The following is a 19,674-nucleotide window of genomic DNA, read 5'->3' on the forward strand; positions in this document are numbered from 1 at the left end:
TTCCAAAGCCATGGGTCACAGGAAACAGTATGCTGAAGAAAGTGTAAGTCCTTTTTTGTACTCTTTCGCTACTGGCCACAGTCACCAACAAGTTACAAGGTCTTTGATTTGACTTAGTGCGACTGTTTTGTTTGTGTTTCCACTCTAAACAACTTGTGTTTGTGTCCCTCAGAAATGTGGGTGTTCTGGTTCTGAGACACCAAAATGGCCCATCCCTCATATTCTGAGTTTAGGAGAATATCCAGCACTTCGCAGGCATCAGATCAGGCATTAGGAAAAGCATCTTTTATTTTTGTTTTACTGGCTTGGATTTTTTTGTTTGCTTGCAATTCTCTTTCTTTTTAATAAGAAGAAAAGTTCTTGTCATCTATTTTGCAGTTCTTCTGAAATGCTGTTCCCTCTGATAGAGTTAATTTTATTCTGTTGTAAAATTCCAAGATGATACCTAAACACTTTTGTGACTGGGAACTGTGGGTGAGTGTGGAGGTTGGAGAGTTTGTTTTTCAATTTTCAAGATGTTCCTTAGAGCCTGTTTATTTTAATGAAGTAAGTTTTTGGAAGAGATTGAGTAACTTGAAAAGCTACTACTAGTTGGAATAAAACAAGGTATTGCAGAAAAAGGCAAATTTACTCTTAGCATTTTCAGAGCTTAACAATGATTCTTTGAACAAGTAGTATTGAAATGACCAGTTCTGTTGGAGTTATAACTCAAAACCTTTCAGTGTCACCATTCCAACATATAAGTATTTTTTAATTTTTTCTTTCCCCCCCCGATGTTACTGAAACTATTTTTTGTGCTGTGTTTCCAGCCACATATTGAAATAGAAGGATATAAAATCTTACTTAAATTTAACCACCACAGATAGCAAGATTTTAGACAAGGCGTTGATGGTTTTCACTGTTTCTGGCAGTCCAAAGAAAGGCTGTGAAAAAAGTTCCTATTTTTTAATATGGGAAGTTATTTATTCAAATGTATTACCATATGTGAGGGAAAATTGCAAAATATGAGTTTTCTTGACCATCATTTTCTTTCTCTTTTATTTCAGAAAAAAGGAATCCCCACAATGAAAAAGGTTAGTAACTTTGTACATTTTGGGGGTTTTTTTCAGAGAGAAGGGATAGAATCCAGTTTTCTTGTTTTTAAAAAAATTAATTTGAGACACGCACAGCATGAATGACCCTTATGTTTGTTAAAGCATTACATTTTCATACATTTCAGGAGAGAAAGGCAACAAGTCAGCAAGGGATGAAAACATTGTTGTGTTTACAGTGCAATGTGATTTATTTGTGGAGCCTCCCTGTCCTTACAGGTTTTTCAGACTTTCTGAATACAGACACATTTGTAAATACATGATTGTGTGCTCCTCTTTGCTTCTGCCCTTCCTGGCTTCCCCATTGTCCTGGTTCCAGCCAGGACAGGGTTCATGTTTGCAGTAGCCACGAGGAGCATGGCTGGGACCCAGAGATTATTCCATACCACCTCACATCATTTCCAGGGGCTGGGGAGATGGACTCTGTTCTAGACAGAAAGGGTTCCTTCCAGTTGAAAAAACACGGTAGAGGGGGTGGCCAGTTCCAAGCAATCCTGTGTGAGTCATTTGCATGTCGTGTACACTTTTGGTATTCATATTGTAGCTGTTACTGTGTGTTTTCTTACCTCATTGGTGTCTCCAGTAAATTGTTCCTATTTCAACCCGTGATCTTTACCTTTTGTGCCTCCAGTTCTCTGCTCCAGCCCAGAGGGAGAGGAAGGGGAGGGGAAGCGAGGAACTGAGGTTTGAAGGTTCAGTGGGAACACTAAACTGGGAAATATTCCTAAACCACAACACCCATCCCTTGGGAAAAAATGGTCATAGTTTGATATCCATGATACCAATCAGCACAGAACTTGAGCAAAGGGCAATAGCCAGGGGCTCTTGGTTTGCCTTATTGTTTCATCAAATGATTCTGGTTTTTAAATTTATCATAAAAATTAATTCACTGAATTTGCACTTCCGTTTGCCCAAAGATGAAACAACCAGCAAAAACAATCACATTATGTAGGAGGGAGACTGGCATTCCTTGTTTTGGCTGTCTGCTGTACATTTTCTTATATACATGCAAGAATACTGTTCACAAGTTATTACAGAGATTAAGTTGTTCAGTTTTCTATGGGAAGAATGAGCTGGATACTGCAGAGATATGTGCAACCCTTTGCCTAGAAGTGCCCAGTGTTTTGATCTAGATCTAGAAGGTTCACTAAACTCTTTTGTACAGTCACAAATTTGCTGTTCATTTACCACAGATTAGTTCTTAACTTGCACATGAGGATTGACAAATAGTGTAGAGAAGCTTGAAGGTAGCTATCCTCTTCAGCTCTCTTTGCCTCCTCTTCACCCCGTCTGCCTGTTCCAAGAAGGAATGAATACCTGACTTTTTTTACTTAAACCCTGTAGCAGCAACAGGCTCTGTAATGTTCAAGAGCTTCTCTGAAATAATTTCAAGTTAATTGCACTTCTGCAAAGTGCTTTGCAACATTCTGTCTCCAATGCAATGCTGTGTGTTATCAATGCCTCAAAGTCTCCAGATACAGTACAAGTGTAATCCTACCTACTGAAGTACTTCAAAGAAATACACTCTTTAGATGGTTAAAACATAGTTGCTTCAGACTTCTTATGCATCGAGAATACAAATACAGTAAAGTGGTGTTTTGGGGTTTTTTTTTAATCAGAATATAGGCTGGTAAGTGAAAAAATGCAAATTACAGCTAGAGTATGTCCCTTAATGACACCACATCTTTCGCTAAAGCTGCAACCTTTCTTCTTTCAACAGGGTACCCTGTGAAATTGGAATGATTAAAATACAGGACAGTGATGAGTGAAGTTTTTCAGAAGTACTCTTTATTAGCATATCTTTGTTCTCATTAGGTTTATGATGTTTTAATATCAACTTCAGGTAGGGACAATGTTTGAGTACCTTTTGAAATGCCACTTTTATAAAGTAGGATCTTTCAGGCAGGAATTCTACACTCATGGAAACAAGACCTGGTACCTCAAGAACTCAGTGTTAATTGAAACCTCAGGGAACAGCCACAGAACAAACTAATACAGAGTAAGAACTAGTATTTAAATTCAGAAAATGGTAAAACTACACTTTCTACTTAAATTACCCCAAAAATATGTAGTCTCCCTTTAATCCATTTGATTGTGAGCCTAGAAGATTTAATTTGTGTTACATTCCTATGAGCGATTGGAAAGGGGAATGCAGGAGGTGGAATTCAGCTTGTTCAATAGTATGTGAAGCTGAAGGTAAGTGCAGCAGGAAAGTTTAGTGGAGAGATGCACTTGGAAAACTGGAAGAAGATAAAATTATGACTAGAGTATTCATAGATTTGTGAATAAAATTCATAACCCTTGTGTCTGAATGTGTAAATGAAATTTCTAGAGGTGAGTGTCCATCTCTTAATCCAACCGTGCAATACTTATGTTCATATTCTGCAAAGCACTGAGATCAGCATCACTGAAATTGAGAAAATAACCATATAACCCAAGAATTTTCTGGATTTTAGGACCCCTACTGAACTCGTAGTTCATTTTTATTTTTAGATTTACATAAAACATTTATATACTGTTTTCTTGATGAGTAAAAATCTACAGATTTTTAACCTCCATCTAACAAGAAGAAAATCAGTAGTGCTGGAACTGCATATATATTTTCCATATGCTTAGGTCTGTGCTAGGTTATGAAATTTTGTTACGTAATGAATTGAAAAGATCTAATAAGGGGAAAAAATAAAACTAGAGAGTAATATTTACTATATATGATTGCCTATACTCACTCATATGGCTGACTATAAAGTTATTTTGTACTTTTGTGCATCTTAACCTTCCTGCTTTGTTGAGCAGACCTTTATTTTGTCATGCTTAAGTCCCAGTTTCTGGAGATTACAAAAACGGGAGTTTTATGTGGCCTAGAGTGACTGAATTACACGATTTTCTTTATTCTCAGTTTTGGAAATCTTGGGAGCTATTTAGAGCTTGTCTGTTATTACTGCCATGTCTGGCAGTACTAACACCTTCTGTAAGCATGAGCTGGCAAAAATCAATGTTCCTGCCTAAACAGATTTTGCAGTTAATTATGTACTAATTTGATCCTTAGCAAAGCTTGCTTTCTGGAGACCTTTTCAACAGGTACATCTTGCATGTTCCTAGTTCAAATTCTTTTTTCTTGCCCTATTGTACGATAAATATTAAATTATGCCACCAAGCCTGCCAGAGTTCAAGAGGCATTTGGATGATACTCTCAGGCACATGGTATGACTCTTGAGGATCGTCCTGTGCAGAGCCAGGAGTTGGACTTGATGATCCTTGTGGGTCCCTTCCAACTCAGCATATTCTGTGATTCAGAGCTTCTGTTCAGGAAGTTTTCTGTCCTAAATGAATGATGAAAAGTCTGTTAGGTTTGCGTTTTTCGTATGCTTGTAATTTCCGATGTGAATCCACAACTTTTAAGTACTTTGTTAAGAAGGCGTTTTCAGAAGTTCAAACCCATCACTAATGACTAGTTTGCTTTATCGCTGCACAGGACGTTTCTTTTGTCAGTGTGGTATTCCCTTTGATGGCTCCTAATGGAAAACAGTGACTCAATATGTTGCTTCATTAGGCTAGAATTTGTTGCTGTATTCATGTTGGTCTTTGTATTTTGAAGTACATGGAGTGCTTGCTACAAAAACCCAGCACTCACTGGCTAGAGCTTGAAAGCAGTCAAGCTTCATCTTCTCAGGCTTGCAGCTAAATAAATATTTCTTTGGAAAATTAGGTAGGTGCTCACAGTGGCAACGAAAATACTTCTAATATTTAGAGTACTGCTAATAGAAAACTATAACATTTCAGAAATATCCATAGATTTTGTTTGGTATGCATTCAATTTCTTTTGCTTTATACCTAAAGAGTTTCTAAAAGGGAAAGGCTGCTAGGAAAAAGATGTCTTAGAATAATTAGCAAGCTTGAATGATGAGATGTATGCTAGCCTTGAGAAAGAGAGTCACCAGGAAATGGAATTAATAAAAAATTGGGTAAACTGCTTCAGTTGAGCTTCAGTTATTTATAAGCTTGATTTGCACCACTGACCCCAGTGATTCTTTTTACTCTGTTAGTATGCATTATTCTGTGGCTTTAAAAAATGTAAAGACCTCACTAAAATACCTCTATTTGGTTTGTTAAAACAGGGCAATATTTTGTGGAAGGGCTGGGAAGGGATTTATAGGTTTTTAGTTGACTCCATTTCCTCCAACCTGACTTAAAGTTTTAGAGGGGAAATACAAATTCATAGGAAGTGAATTTATTCAAATAGAGTTGTATAATCTAAGCTTAGGACTAATAATTTTACTTCTGTCAAAAGCAAATGTCGTTGCTGAGTTGTAGCAGACAAGGAGCACAGGGCCCAAGGTGTCACACACAAAGCTAATTTTGTTAAACTACATGTGACAAACTCAGAAGAAAACAGAGAAGAAGGAGAAGAAGAATGCCTCAATCTACAAGTTACTCTCTATCTATTCTAAATCCTTCCCAAGGTCACTTTTCTTATGTCCATGACAGTGTCCATAACACTGCCAGAAATTCTAGTTGGATATTACACACTCTCCAGATGTAAATTTAGTTTCATGAGAAATTGTCAGCACACATTCCATTCTCACAGCTTGCTCCTTTCTCAGCTTCTTTCTTATCTCTTGTTCCAGCTATTCCACCATTTTTTTCACAGTTCTTTCCCATCTCTTGCTTCTACAGCTGTTCAGGAGGACCATATTTCATCCAGATCCAAACCACTTGCAGTCTCGATCCCCACAAGTAAACATCAACCAAATCATCCAGCATATTTATACTACACCATCCTAGGTCTCAATATATAGAGGAGCATTGGAAATTTGGGAGAGAAGGAAGCTTTCTAGCCTTGGTGGAGCTGTAAGAGTTAAACAGAGATCATATGTTGAGTGAAGTTAGTAAAACATTACTTGAGGGGTTATGTACTGTTGTGGCTTGGAAGCTGTGGAGTACAGTGCTCCTATGGTTCTTTGTGTCAATACTGATATAATTTGGCTATGCATTACATAAAAAGGTGTTAAAGATGCTGTTTGTGAAAGATAAAACTCTCATCTGCCCAGGATCTGGCTGTGTGAAGCAGTGCAATGAAGGGTGTCAATAAGGCCAATGGCTCAGCTGCTGGTTTGGTTTGCTCAATTGTTTTGTCCTTTCTCATCCTCCTTAATCTTCACCCATATAAAATAGTGGGAAGGGCCAAGCACAGAGGAAGGAAAGACCCATGAAATTTCTTTACAATCGTTAGCACAAGAAAGAGAATGTCTTCCGCAGCTATCAAGTCTTGTGTTCTTCTCTTTTCCTCTTTCTGGTTACTACAAGTTATTAGGTCCTTATCCCATCACATTTTTGTCTTTTCACCCACACAGTCTAGTAAAATTGAATGCCTTTTGATTGATAACTATATAATTTTTCCAGTCAATCCTATCAGCAAGGTACCCTGTAGGACGTTAGTGGCTGTTGGATTGTGCCTTGGGAAATTCAGTCTAGTAGTCTGAGGCTTTTTTGTTAAAATATAAATTTTACTAAATCAAAAATATGACCCTTTATCAGTACTGGCTACCCAAAAAGACTGCCAAATAGTCTTAATTTAATTTTTTTCTCTGTCTTGAAAAGACATCACTGATACTTTCCACGTGTTTTCTTTTTTGTTATCTCAGGCGGTTGCCTGTCCCATTGTACAGATTGATCTACAAGCAAAGAAAAGAGCTCAGCCCTCTTTTTATTCTCAAACTTGCATTATTTTTAGTTTTTCGTAGCTCTGCTTCTTTATGGTAAAGCCAGTTTCTTTCTGTTTTGTTAATACATTGTTCACCTTCTAGCTCCTAACCTTTCCAAATGACTCATTCAAACATCAGCTGTAATTTAGTCTCTTGTGTACAGGTTCTCTGTTGATGTAAAAAAAAAATTGTTAGAAATATGACTTAATTGCCATGATGTTTGCACATTGCCAGCATGAAAGCAGAACTACCTATTGAGGATGTGCAACCCATAGGTTCAAATTATTAAACTTTGTTGTAACTCCATTCTTCCATAAATGTGCATAAGATAGGAGAAAGAATGTTTTTCCTTTTTTTCTGATTTAGCAATTTGTTTGATTTATAGAAAAGTCTGTGCTCTGTTTTCTGTATTTGCTCGTTTGGAACCCCTCTATAGTTTACAGAGACACTAGTGATTTGTTCCTTGGCCTCCCTGTGGAGTTTGTTCCATATTACAATCTAATTCCATGTCCGTGTCGTGCACTCCTGAGCTGTTAATTTGTACATTTCGATGCAGTTTGTTTCATCGTGTTTTTGTAATCCAAACTGAATCTAACGAGCTTTGTGCTTTGGGGACCCAACCTTGCCTTGCCAATTAGAACAAGTGGTTACTGAGAGAGAGCATGTTTTAAATAAAACATGGCACCTCTGCGTGGGACCAGCAGCCTTTGGGGAATAAAGGAGGATATTTAACTCTTTCTGACTGAGAAAAGAGGTCAGTTATCAGTGAGCACATTTTAGAAATATTCAACTTATTACTTTAAAAAATTCTATGCAGATTCATGTTTTGTCTCGCAAATAAAGTGTAGTTTGGCATTGGAGATGTGTTAGGCACAACTGCACATGGAGGAATGCACAAGGATATCTGTCAAGCTGATTGCATGTTTTCTAGGATTCTAATTGCTGGCGCCACATGAAGATTGTACAGGACTGTCATCTGACCTTTCTCTTTCCCCTTGTACAGCTCTGCAAGAGTCTGAGGTGGTAAAAGAGCTGGTTTCAAAAGGCATTTTACAAAGGAAGGAATCTAGAAGGAACATTTATTGAATAAGAGTACTAAGGCTATATGCTAGGTGGCCAAGAGGAAGTTACTCTACCATTCTGAGGTAACTGGGAAAATATACCTCTGTTATCAGTATTTGTGATTGTTGAAGAAATTACTCAGCATTCTGGTAGTCCTTACACTGTCTGAACTTCCAGGCAAATTCAAGCAAGTGACAGTGATTTTGAAATTTAATTCTACTTTGCAATTATTGCATTCCAGGTCCAGCATTGCCTTTCCTGTCTGATCCCTGGTAACTTGTACATGCTTGAGCATCTCCAAATTAAAGTGGTTGCTGTCCAACAACAACCCTTAGCCAAGGACAATGAGAAAGAATTTACGTGAGCAATTGTGATAATTGACTCAGAAAACGTTTCAGCAATCCCTGCATACACAAGCAAGGCAAGACCAAGAAAGACTTCCCTTGTGAAAACCTTTTTCCTCAGGATCTCAGTGCAAGGAGAGTGCAGCTGTTTGTTCACTGAGGTGATTGAAGCTGTTAGGGAAGCAGGTGGGCAGGACAGATGTGATCTGGATAGTAGAACAAAACGTAACTGATGACTTTTCATTTGTTTATCCATTTTATATGAAAAGAATGTGATCTAGCAGCTAGACAGCTGTCCAGGATCCTAAGATTTTATTTCCTTTTCACAGTCCACGAGCATTTCTTTCTGATACTAGACAAGTTGCTTCTTTTGTCTCCCACTTCTGTTCCTCATCACTTGCTGAGAGATGATACAATACTTCCCTCCTGATTTTGGACTTGCCTTTTATATTCTTGAGGAATGGATGTAGCTAGGGACGTTTACTTTCTTTATTTTGTCTTAGCCTTCGTAAGTCCTAGGCAAAATTCTGCAATTTCAGTTCTCTTCTGTATGTGGCTGTTCTACGGCTGAGTTTCTGTTTTTCATCCTCTTGACACTTTATCTTCAGTTCAGTTTGTCCTCTTAATATAAATCAGATCACATTTCTCTGTTGCAATTAATGCATACCAGTTGTTTTAAAAAGAACTTTAATGCTGTTTCTCATGGAGCCTGCAAACATTCCAGTCATTCATTATTCATACTGGTCTTCATGTATGTATTGCAAATCTTGTATGTTCTCACAAAGTTAGTCACCAGAGGGCAAACTGCTCATGCATATTTAGTCAATACAACTATAACTTTGTGCTTTTTAAAAACCAAACCAGTGTCTATGAATGAGTTTACATTAAGTATTAATTAAGTGGAAAGTGAAAGGATAGTGACTCATCTTCAGAGGTACAGAAGTCAGGATTTTATGTTGAATGAGATGATGGAATTCTTGAAAGTTAGCATTTAAACTGTTGGACTAATTTGCAAACTTTGGGGGGGGGGATAGCTCTTGATAAATTTTCTTCTTTGTCATCACATTAAATATCTCTTATTACATAAGTGATTAAATATCACTTATAAATAAATAGAAAAGTGATTAAATATCACTTAACTATTAGTCAGGAAGAATAATAGTAGGTTAAAATAGCTTTCAGCAGGAATATCTTTATCCTTAATTGTGAGTGCATGAATTTCCATTATGAGGCTGGGGGTGTGTGTGAATAATCTTATACTGGAGATCGCTAAGCCTGCAGGACAATTGATAAGACCTTTCTTGAAAAGTTATCTGAAAGAACTGCATCTGTAATAACTGAATGTGTAAGATTTTGTTATTTTCCTTTGCTGAAAGCATAGGCTGTTGACTGAATCTGGCACTGCGGGTTTAGGAAATGAGACAGGTTATGGTGCCATAATAATTAATCCAGTCTGTGTGTATTCATTATAACTGTCTTTTAATTATGATAAAAGGATCAAAGAGAACAGGAAAGCATAAGATTACTGGCCTAATCTGGTTTAAAGCTGATTGTTGAATATCGTCTAGCTAAGCTCTGTTTGCTGAAAATGCCTCCTTTAAACAGATACCCCCTCTCCTGATGTGAAGGCACTGGGGGCTCTGCATGCACCATTGGGCACCAGTATTTCTAATATATAGACTCCTGCACTCTTAAGTAATGCTAAGGTGTGCCTTCTTAATTACAGCACTGTGGGGATGTTTACACGGAATTGTTCCCTCATTCATTGTACTGAATAGGAAGAAATAATAAGATGTCATGCCCTATATCTTGTTGCTATGACATTTGCATATTTGAGCTGATTTGAGAGTAATTATTTTATTTATAGAATTTCTTTAAAGAACTAATGACCCCCCTAATGCTTCAAGCAAATAAGTGATTTACCATCTTGACATTTCTGTGAGTCAGGGTGATGATATTCTTGTTCATCTATACATAGGTAAGAATCTAAAGCACAAATGTCAAACATCCACAGATATTTGGATTGTATATTAGATATCAGCTTTGAGAAGTCTTGGAACTGTAGTCCTTTCTTAATCTCCCTCTCCAATGCTTTTAATTTTTTGATGCTTTAAACATTAAAAGTACTCATCTCCTTACCTCAGTGGAACTGCAGGGGTGTTTAGTGCTTCTCCTAGTGGGGACCCAAGAATACGTATTTGCACATCCTGAAAATGAATATGAGGAGGAACTTAAAAATGTCACATTGGAATTCTGAGGTGTAGAAAGTATTTAGAATTTAATTCTCTTTGTTTTCCCTTTGGAATTTTCCTTGGAGTTAAAACAAAGTCAAGAGTCCAGCGGAAAGGAGCCTTACTTTCTGTAAGATTCCAGTTGTGCATTTTGAACATCTTTCATTCTATCTAGTTAGCAAGTTAAGGGTCTGGTAAAAGAAGAGTTCTGTGACGCATGCATTATGAAAATAATTTAAAATTAAATAAAGAGGTCAGATCACAAGTGTACAAAATTGATTTAATCACATGCTTTTTTATTTCAGAGTGCTTGACTTTTCAAGCTTACTGTAGGATTTTGTCATCCTGTAATGCCACCCTCGTCTTTCTAGTATAAATAAATTCAGTTCTGTGAAACTGTGACTGTTACTGGCCAAAGCTTTTGGAAATGGTGAATCAGGAGTGTTGATTCTGAGCTGTTGGGCTGCAGTCAGGTCACGAGCTGGACCCAAATGTTCTATCTCAGTTGTGATCAGAAGGCCTGAAGCTGAACAAGCAGTCCAGCTGTAGTCTTGTATAGAGTCATCTTCTGAGGTTGCTCTTTTCTTGCTGCATCAAAAGTAGCTCTAGTAAGAGCCTTCAGAGTATAATGCAGGATTTTCCTCTCCTCTTCATTAAGGCTTCTCATCAGGCAGATGCAGAGGGAGTCTCTGGTTTGTGTATTTTTAAATACTAATGATACTGACGCCATAGCTATTTATTACTTGAATGAACACGTAAGTTTCATGATGTGCAGAGTTAATTAACTTAAATGTATAAGGAGAAAACCTTGGAGCTTTCTAAAGTTTTGGTTAGTATTTGCATACATTTATATACATTAGTAGTTCAGAAAAATGCATGGCATTTTTATTTCAGTTCCTAAATAATAGGAGTTTTTATATCTTGGGACTGGGGCTTTTCTGCCCAGCTCTGTGGGAAAGGTCCCATATAAATGGAGAGCAAATTATGAACAGACAATGGATGTCTTTGGGAATTGTAAGCATTAGAAATGACCAAAAGTTAACTTGTGCATCTCAAATACTTTAAGATTGCTCCAAGTGGACTTGGTGTTCACTGGAAGTTATTTGCAGTGAGCAAAATCAGTAATAAAAGACTAATTTCTTTGTTGGTAGTTGTATGAGTTACAGACTTTGCTCTTTTAACAAAAGATGGTGGGGTTTTGCCTTCTGTGTTGGGTTTTGCTTCAGAGTAGGAAAAAAACCCCCTTTAAATGCTTTAGAGGATGTCTATGGAGGTAACTACCAGTCTGGCTCATTTCTAAACTGAAAAGGAAATTTATTGTGCTATTTACCATTGTCTTCTAGCAATGTTTAGTGTAGCATTACAGCTTCTAATAGACAAGCTTTCGTTCACCTCTGTTGATGTGTCCTGCCCTACAATATGTGAAGAAATAGAAAGCTGATCCCAGTGTAGGTGAATGCAGTCTTTCACCATGACATTTTCTGTGCCTCAGCAAAGTCTGTGCACAGCTTTAAGTTCTCAGCAGAACTGCCATCTGCTGAAATGCTTTGAGCAGCAGTTTCAAAACTACATTATGGCTATGTTGGCTCCTATTTTTTTTATTTCTTTTCTTTAGACTCACTACTATCTAGAGAAAATTGTGATAGATGTAAATAATCCTAGAAATGCAGGAGCATATAGTGGGTGTTGACATCTACTCAGTTGATAAAGCTAAGTTAATGTTTAGAAATAGCTCATATGTTAGTCTTCATTCTGCACCATTTCTCTTAGTATCCGTAATTATTATTTTTAAAAAGTTAAAATAACAGCAAACTTCAACCTGCAAGGGTTTGAGATAGATGTAGCAGTCACTTGTTTTGGTAATCAACACATGAAAATCATAGTTGATATGTGACTGTAGCTAGCTGGAGGTAACTGGATGGGTTCCAGTATGAATTTTTTCTGAGCGAGCTCTTGAACCTGTGCGCAACTGAATTGTAAAAACCAGTGTCCTGGAATCCAAAATGAGGATGGCTGACAATCTTCTCCAAATCAATGTATGTGGTAGCTGTGGATAGCAGTAGGTCTCTGGTGAATTTCAGTCTTCTTTTTCTTTGAAAGCAACCAGATATGTTTTTTTGGGGAAAAATATATAGGAATATTCATCAGATAGATTTAGAAATGCAGAGTGCTGAAAGGTTTTGTAACAGAACCTGTTTTGCTTGGTATTAACCAGGCAAGTTTTTTGATATAAAGGTCAGATTTCCTGTATTTGTTCCTACTTGAGCTCTTTCTTGACAGAATGAAAGCTATTTTGCTCTTGATTTATAAGATATTTACCGTGAGTTAGTACTGCGTAAACATCTGACATTGTGAGTGGCTCTGTGTGCTGCTGACCATGTCTTGATGAAAGGAATTTTCAGATATTTATTGGGACCTTTTCTGCAGGTACTGTAGCAAAATACAGAATGTCCATTTACAGGAGGGGAGAAGTAATTTTGGTTTTCACTTGAAACTCTTTTCTCATTCACACAATAACCCTGCAGAGAGAATGAACAGTCAGTTGTGACTCCATACACACACCTGAACCTCAGAAATTAGTTGTGCCATAACCTACAAGGAAGGAAAACTTAGGGCTCATTCACTTTTGATTTCTGAAGATGGCATTGTCAATAGGACTTGAGATTGTATCTTCTTTTAGGAGACTTCAGAAAATAATAAAAGTAAAAACCTTATATACTATTATGGCACCTTGTTCTATAGTTAGGGCTTGCTAAGGTATTCAAATGACAGTCCAGGTGCTTTATGTAAAAACAAAAGCTAAGCAGATAATCTCGTTGATGTGATAAATTCAAGTTGAAGGTGCTTTCTGTGAAGAAGCTTTTACTAACTTTCTATTAACATAACGGTAGAAGTGCCTCTAAATAAATACAGAGCATTTGAGATTACTTTATTTAACCAAGTAATCAGTCTTAAGTTCCTGTATTTGTGAAATTTCGATGAAATTCAAGTTTTCTTTGGCATGCATTCCTGAACTATCAGTAGACAAATAAGCTAGTAAACAAGCAGTGTCCGGCAAACAGCACAAATACTAAGCTGAATTATTTTGTAAATGCGTGTAGATAGCCTTTAATTTTTTTTTTTAGTTAACAGATGTGCTAAAATGCATGTCTTAATATGAACAGTGACTGAGAATCAGTCTTAAACACGATCACCAATTTATAAAACATTTTGGTTAAAATCAATCTTTAGTGAAACAGGATTAGAATAACATTTACTAAGTTTAAAATCTGACAAGTCTTTCTAAAGCTGCCAGATTAGAACCTATTTCTTCTGTTTGTCCTTTCTTAGTGAAATTTGAAGGACTTTGGAACCTGAAAATTGAGGGAAAGTTTTGACTGTACTTCCAGGTTCCAGTTGGGGTGTTGTTGAGTAAAACTAGTAGCAAATTAGTCTTGGCTTTTTTTGGCCTGTGCTGTTCTGTCTCTCTTAAGTACAGCTTTTTTCACTAAAACCTTTCTATGGTTGTATTTAGTATCACTTATTAAATAGAGGCTTAATATGGAGTTGCATTTTGTGGTTAACTGCAAGTCATTTTATGCCCTTTGCTCAAGGGAAAGCAGGTAGGAGGCTTCCTGCCTCTTTCCTCAGTTTTACTGCTGAGTAGAGAAACTGAGACTATAAAAATTACTTTTTTTTTCTGCTATATAAGTTTGTGCAGCAAGGTATTAATTTTTCATTTGTGCCTTGGCCTATTAGCGGGAATATACAGTGGTACAAGATTGAATTTGTTGAAAATTTTATGCCTCCATGACCTACTGGAGAAACGTTACCCTGCTGCAGTGTTATTAAGTCATATTTCATCTGCTCTTAAATTAACGTTGCGTTCTGTTACTGGATTTGTTCTTGTCTTCAGATTGGATCATAACGGAAAAAAGTCTTATTGCTGGAATATTAAAATTAATTCTTTAAGTACCTTGCTTGAAGTAGAATTCTACTAGAAAGATGATAATGTAAAATCAATGCATGATTTATATTTGCTTTCATGTATAAAGAAGTGCTTTTGGAGTATTCAGGACATCAGGAGAATGCAGGTGGTAAGGGTGAGTTGAAATTGCAGAGAGAAAGAGGAAACTGCAGCAGGGAAGATGGATGCCTGTGTCCATCCATGCCAGTATTGTAAAGGATAGTGACTCTTCAGAGAGTTCTGCCTTTAGTGAGCATTAGAATGCCTTTCCATTTGAATGCCTTGTGACACTGGTGATGTGAATTTCGTGCGATGTATGAAGAGGTGGGAAAGCTGTTTGAAATTAAATGTCAGCCCTGGTGGTTTGTTTTGTTTTTGTGTGCTTTGAAAAGAGCCTTTTTTTCAAAACTAAGGTGCAGGTTTTGAGCTGGCATTTTGCAAATGCTTTCACTATAGATTTTTGCTCTGATTCAGCTCAGATCATCCCTAACTAGCGGTTATTGATAAGGAATTTCTGTTTGCTTGTGGAAGATAAACTGGCTTTATAATCCAGTTTCTATTGAGTACTATATAAAAATTTCGAATACTTCAGATGAAGCATTTGCTTTTAACTTTAGAAGAGAGATAGATCCAAAGACATAGAGCTGGAGCACTCAGCATAACTGGTAAGAGATTGGGGAGGTGGAAAGAAGTTTTTTATTTTGCTTATAAGAGAATTTAACCATTATAGTTGAAGGCTTACACTCTTTCAGACAAAGCTTAGGCATAAATGTAGGTGAGCTGGTGTTTGACAAGTGGTGGAGCACAGACCTCTGCCAAGAGGGGTGATACGTGTGAGGAAACCACTCAACATCTTTACAAAAACAACAAAAAAGGTAAATGGCAAATAGTTCACCAATGAACTGTCCTAGGAAGAAGCCCTCAAATTTTCTAAAATTTTTTAAGTTGGACATTTCAGAATGTGTTATAGTCATTAGTCAAGTGATGATTTGCTCCTACTGTTCTGTATTTGTTTTGGGTTTTTTTTCCTAGTGGGATGGCCAGCATGTGGCTCTCAGGAAAAACTAATCTTTCTTCAGTTTGTTCTATGGGACAATTGTGTTTTTCTGTGAGTTTTTTCTAATGTCTTGTCATCTACTTGTTCTCTTGTAGAGAGACAAGACAGAGAACAGAATCGCATAAGGTGTATTCTTTTAATGCTTTTAGTTAATGTCTTCAAATAATATTCAACTGACTGAGCTATAAAATGAAATATAATTTAGTTTTAATAGTTTTGTGCCTGAAACTTTTTTAATTGGTGCAAACTGCTGGTTAAAGTAGAGTCATGAACTGGAGAGAGGGGATGTAGACATAGGAAAGTTAGGGTTACAGTGAGCTTCTATTTCTGGCTGATATTGCTGAAATTTAGATCATGAAAGTCATAATTGGAAACTTTTCTACCAAAAGCCCAGGCTGTGTGTCTTTTCTGGTGGGACTGACTTGCTGTAATGGCATTTATGAAGAAGAAAGCTTTTGTTTACTGGAAGCCATAACTGGTGAAGTAGAACCAGTGCGATCACCTGCAGATGATACAGGATTTCTGATACACTTCTTTGGCATGTGATGTGCGCTATAGAAATTGCTTTGAGGATAAAAGGCAAATAAGTTCATGGAATTGGCTTCATCTTTTCAAAGGACAAAGAGAAGCTCTCATTTCACTGGTAGAAAATGAGATACCAAGAGGTATTGAAGTACATTGTACTTAAAATCTGAGTATTGCTCTGGAAATACAAAAAATCGTGGTGTCAAATACCCTATTTTGTTCTCTAGAAGTTATAAAGTAAAACCAGAAGATCTATAAGTATGTTAGCTTACCAATAAAACACAAAAGATGACTGTGAGTTTTCTAGTGTTAAAATAAGTCAGGGTTAACAGGGTTATATTATTCCTTTTAATCTTCCTCTTCCACAGAATGTCAGGTATAGCTTGGTACCCAATAGACATGAAGAATATGAGGCATGTGCCTTTCAGTTGTCTTTTTTCTAACTTGGTGTCAAAGGCTACCACTCCTGCCTTAGAAGGTACTCATGATTAATTTCAGCCTAGAATAGATCATTACCTTTACATATTTTTCTCAGATTTGTATTAAAGTTCATATTATTCAATTTGATCTACCAAAATGCACAAAAGAAAATGGGGAATCTCTTTGAACACAGAAAAATTCATTCAATGAGGGGCTGAGCTCAGGACCTCTATTCCAGATGAGCATAGTTTGTACTGCCAGGTCTGTAGGTGTCTGCTGAAAATAGTTCCCTCATACTAGACGGCTCTTTATCATGTCCCTGTCCCTCCACTTTTTTTGTTTTCTGGTTTAATTCAGAAGATGACATATTTGTCAGTGTGGTACAACCTTACAGAGTGCAGTACAAAGAGGTTAAAAGAAAGCACCTGTATCTCTGATGGCTTTCTGAGAAGCAGTTTTAATCCCTAGGGTGTGAGACTTTGCCTGTCTCGTATCAGTGGTGTTTGTTACAAATCAAGAGTTCTCTGGTAACGTCTTTAAATTCTTGAAATCAAACCCATGATGTTCAAGAATTGTAAAACCAATATTTTGAAGGTTCTCTGGAAGGCAGTTGTGCCTTAACATGTTAAGCAGCATGCTTATGGTGCTTTTTACTGAGAGAAAGTAAGTGAAACCCTAACAGTTTTTTTATTTTGTTAACATGGTAAGTCATTTGTGATAATGCTTCCCTGTGTCACCTTCTTCTGTGTAGATATAAATGGTAACTGTGACCTGCATTTTTGATGGATTTTTCTGCATCTGTACTGTCTGGTGTTCAAATTTTATTTGGCCTCATCTTTTATAATGAGATTTCAAAACTGTTCTAGTTTCCGATCAAGGCTTTCAGATATGTTCACACTTGAAGTGTACTGGGCTATGAGTAGAGTAAGTATTTTTTTCCATTATGTAAACTTACTACTTTTCCAAAGGAGCTGAAAATTAATCTTAACTCTAACCTGGCAATATTGTATTTGTTTGATATTGGACTCTTCCATGATCAAAAAGTGAGAGGAAGGTCAAGTTACTAGGTTCTGTTTTGTGAAAGGTGTAGTAGCCAACTGGAAGAGAATCTTTAGAGAAACTGTGCTCTCTTTTGAATTTTTTTTAATATTTAATATTTTTTTAATAGCTTGTTATCTGTCTGCCTGATACAGTCTGGGGGGATCACAGGTGTCGCTTCTCTTCTGCCAGTACCCAGTGAAGTGAATATGCAGCGCTTTGTCCACAAGGCCAAAGACATGAGAGAATTGTGTAAAACAAAGATAAAAGTTTCAAAAATTATTTTGAATCTTAGGATTCAATTTAAACATCTTTACAAAATTTTAAGTTGCTGTTTGTTTACTCCAGTCAAATTTCTTGAAAGCATTAAACAATAGTGCTGTATTCACTCATGTTGGGTTGGCAACTGGGCTGGAAAATCACAATTCTCCTGGAACCCAGCAAAGCTGTTCAATAATTAGTAAATTTAAAAACAATTGAGCCTGGATGAGTTGGTGGTACCACGTGATACCACTGGTGATAAAAAGTTAATAGGAAGCCTGAAAAAATTCCGTACTCCCTAGTGCTCTAGTCACAGTAATAAATCTTCTAGGTTATCTTCATTAAAAAGAATAAAACCTGGGTGCTAATTTCCATTTTGTTTTACCATGGCAGTAGTTTTTACGGAATTTCATTGTGTGGATTTTCTGCTGTTCAGGCGGTTGGCTTTGTAATTTCTGTGTCCTTCAGTCGAAAATAGAGCTGTGTACTGTGTGAGTACAAGCGATGATTCACAGTCTTGAGCTCGAGTGTGGCAGCTGCGAGATTGGCCGTGCTGTGCAGGGAGAGGCTGCTGGTAGGAGGAACACACAGACAGGGTTCTTAGGGTGGGAAAAGTCTTGCATTTCTTGAAATTACCTGTTCAAAAAATTCCATGCATAATAAAATTCCAAATATTGCATTTTGAGTTGAATTTTTAAAGTTTTCTTTGTGTTTTATGTTTTAAAAATCAGTATCTTTAAGTAACTAATGAATCAAAAATATATTTGCATTTTTAGTGGAATACATTCATATAAGAAATTTTTGCTTAGCTCTTCTCTCCTATGGAACATGAATAACTGAATTATGTTTACTTTTGGGATTCAGGGGCACAGAGTAGATTTCTTTAACATTGAAAGGGAGAGAGAGGACAGGTGCTTCATTTGAGCTCAGTCAGAGGAGTCACCCAGCTTACAGCCAGTTCTTTTCATTGGCACAGTTCAATGACCACTGATCTTAACTGAGATTGTGATCCTGGACAAGTAGCATGGAAAAGGGAAATACGTAACTGAATAGACTGCATGGAAAAAAAGGAGATTTCTTTTTGAAAGAATGAAATCTAGTTCTCTCAAGGTGAAGCTGATGTGGGCTTTTAAGGGGAGTTCCTTGATTGGTGCAGAAGAGTGGAACGAGTTTTGATCGCAAATACGTTTGATTTGAAATACCACCTTACCAAGAGCTGCCTCTTTATAAATGGATGTAGAATTTTCTCCTTTCCTTTTTTCACTTCTGGTCTCACAGAGAGGAACAAATAAGTGCAGGTTAAATCAAGGCAGAGAACTCTGATTTTTCAGTTTGCAGAAGCAGGTATTTTACTCATGAGGTAAAGCATGAAATGTTGTGAGGAAAAGTGTTCAGCTAACGCCCCTGAAGTATGTGAGCATATACACAGAAGTCTTTTTATTATTCTTGTTCAGATGGTCCCATATATAGCATATTTTGGATTTGTTAAGAGTAAGCTGCTTTAAAAAAAGTTGTTCCTTTGTCTCCTTTCTGAACAGTAGCTTCTCTAGTAAGTGTGCAGATTTTCTTGCATTCACCAAAGCAAGGAGCTGTCAGAGAAGAGGAAGTGGCAGGACTCAGTCTAGGGGGCACTGGGCAACGGTACTCTGTCTGAGGCTGTAAAAGGCTTGTCCTGTGAAACCATGTAGGGTGTAAAAGCTTCTGGAAACACTGAAAGTGGTAAATTGTTGAGACTGTTCTTTGGTTTTCTTCCTAGTACATGACATGACTTTTAACTCTGAAAGCAACTTCTTTCCAAAGACTTTCCATTTGTCATAATTTGACAAAGTAGGTTTCTTTCTGGTCTTCAAATTTTATTAAACTGTTATGGCTGACTTAGGAGAGAGAAGGAAGGGTGTGTGTACCTGTGCACACCCCCTTATTTATATTATTTTCCCTTACAATTATGTAAGCTTCTCAGACACTTTTCACATTACTGTTTTGACTGTTTCTGTAGA

General features: G+C 37.0%; 1 protein-coding gene across 1 annotated transcript in view; it reads left to right on the top strand.

Annotated features, from left to right (window-relative positions):
• The window catches only part of ZFAND3 (zinc finger AN1-type containing 3), a 137,349-nt gene that overhangs the window by 36,386 nt on the left and 81,289 nt on the right, over positions 1-19,674 (top strand). Inside the window, exon 3 of the mRNA XM_071576688.1 lies at positions 1,047-1,073. Coding sequence (XP_071432789.1) covers positions 1,047-1,073 — 27 coding nt within the window. The remainder of the gene's footprint in view (positions 1-1,046; positions 1,074-19,674) is intronic.

This window comes from Pithys albifrons, chromosome 2 (assembly GCF_047495875.1).
Source record: "Pithys albifrons albifrons isolate INPA30051 chromosome 2, PitAlb_v1, whole genome shotgun sequence".
Lineage (NCBI taxonomy): Eukaryota > Metazoa > Chordata > Aves > Passeriformes > Thamnophilidae > Pithys > Pithys albifrons.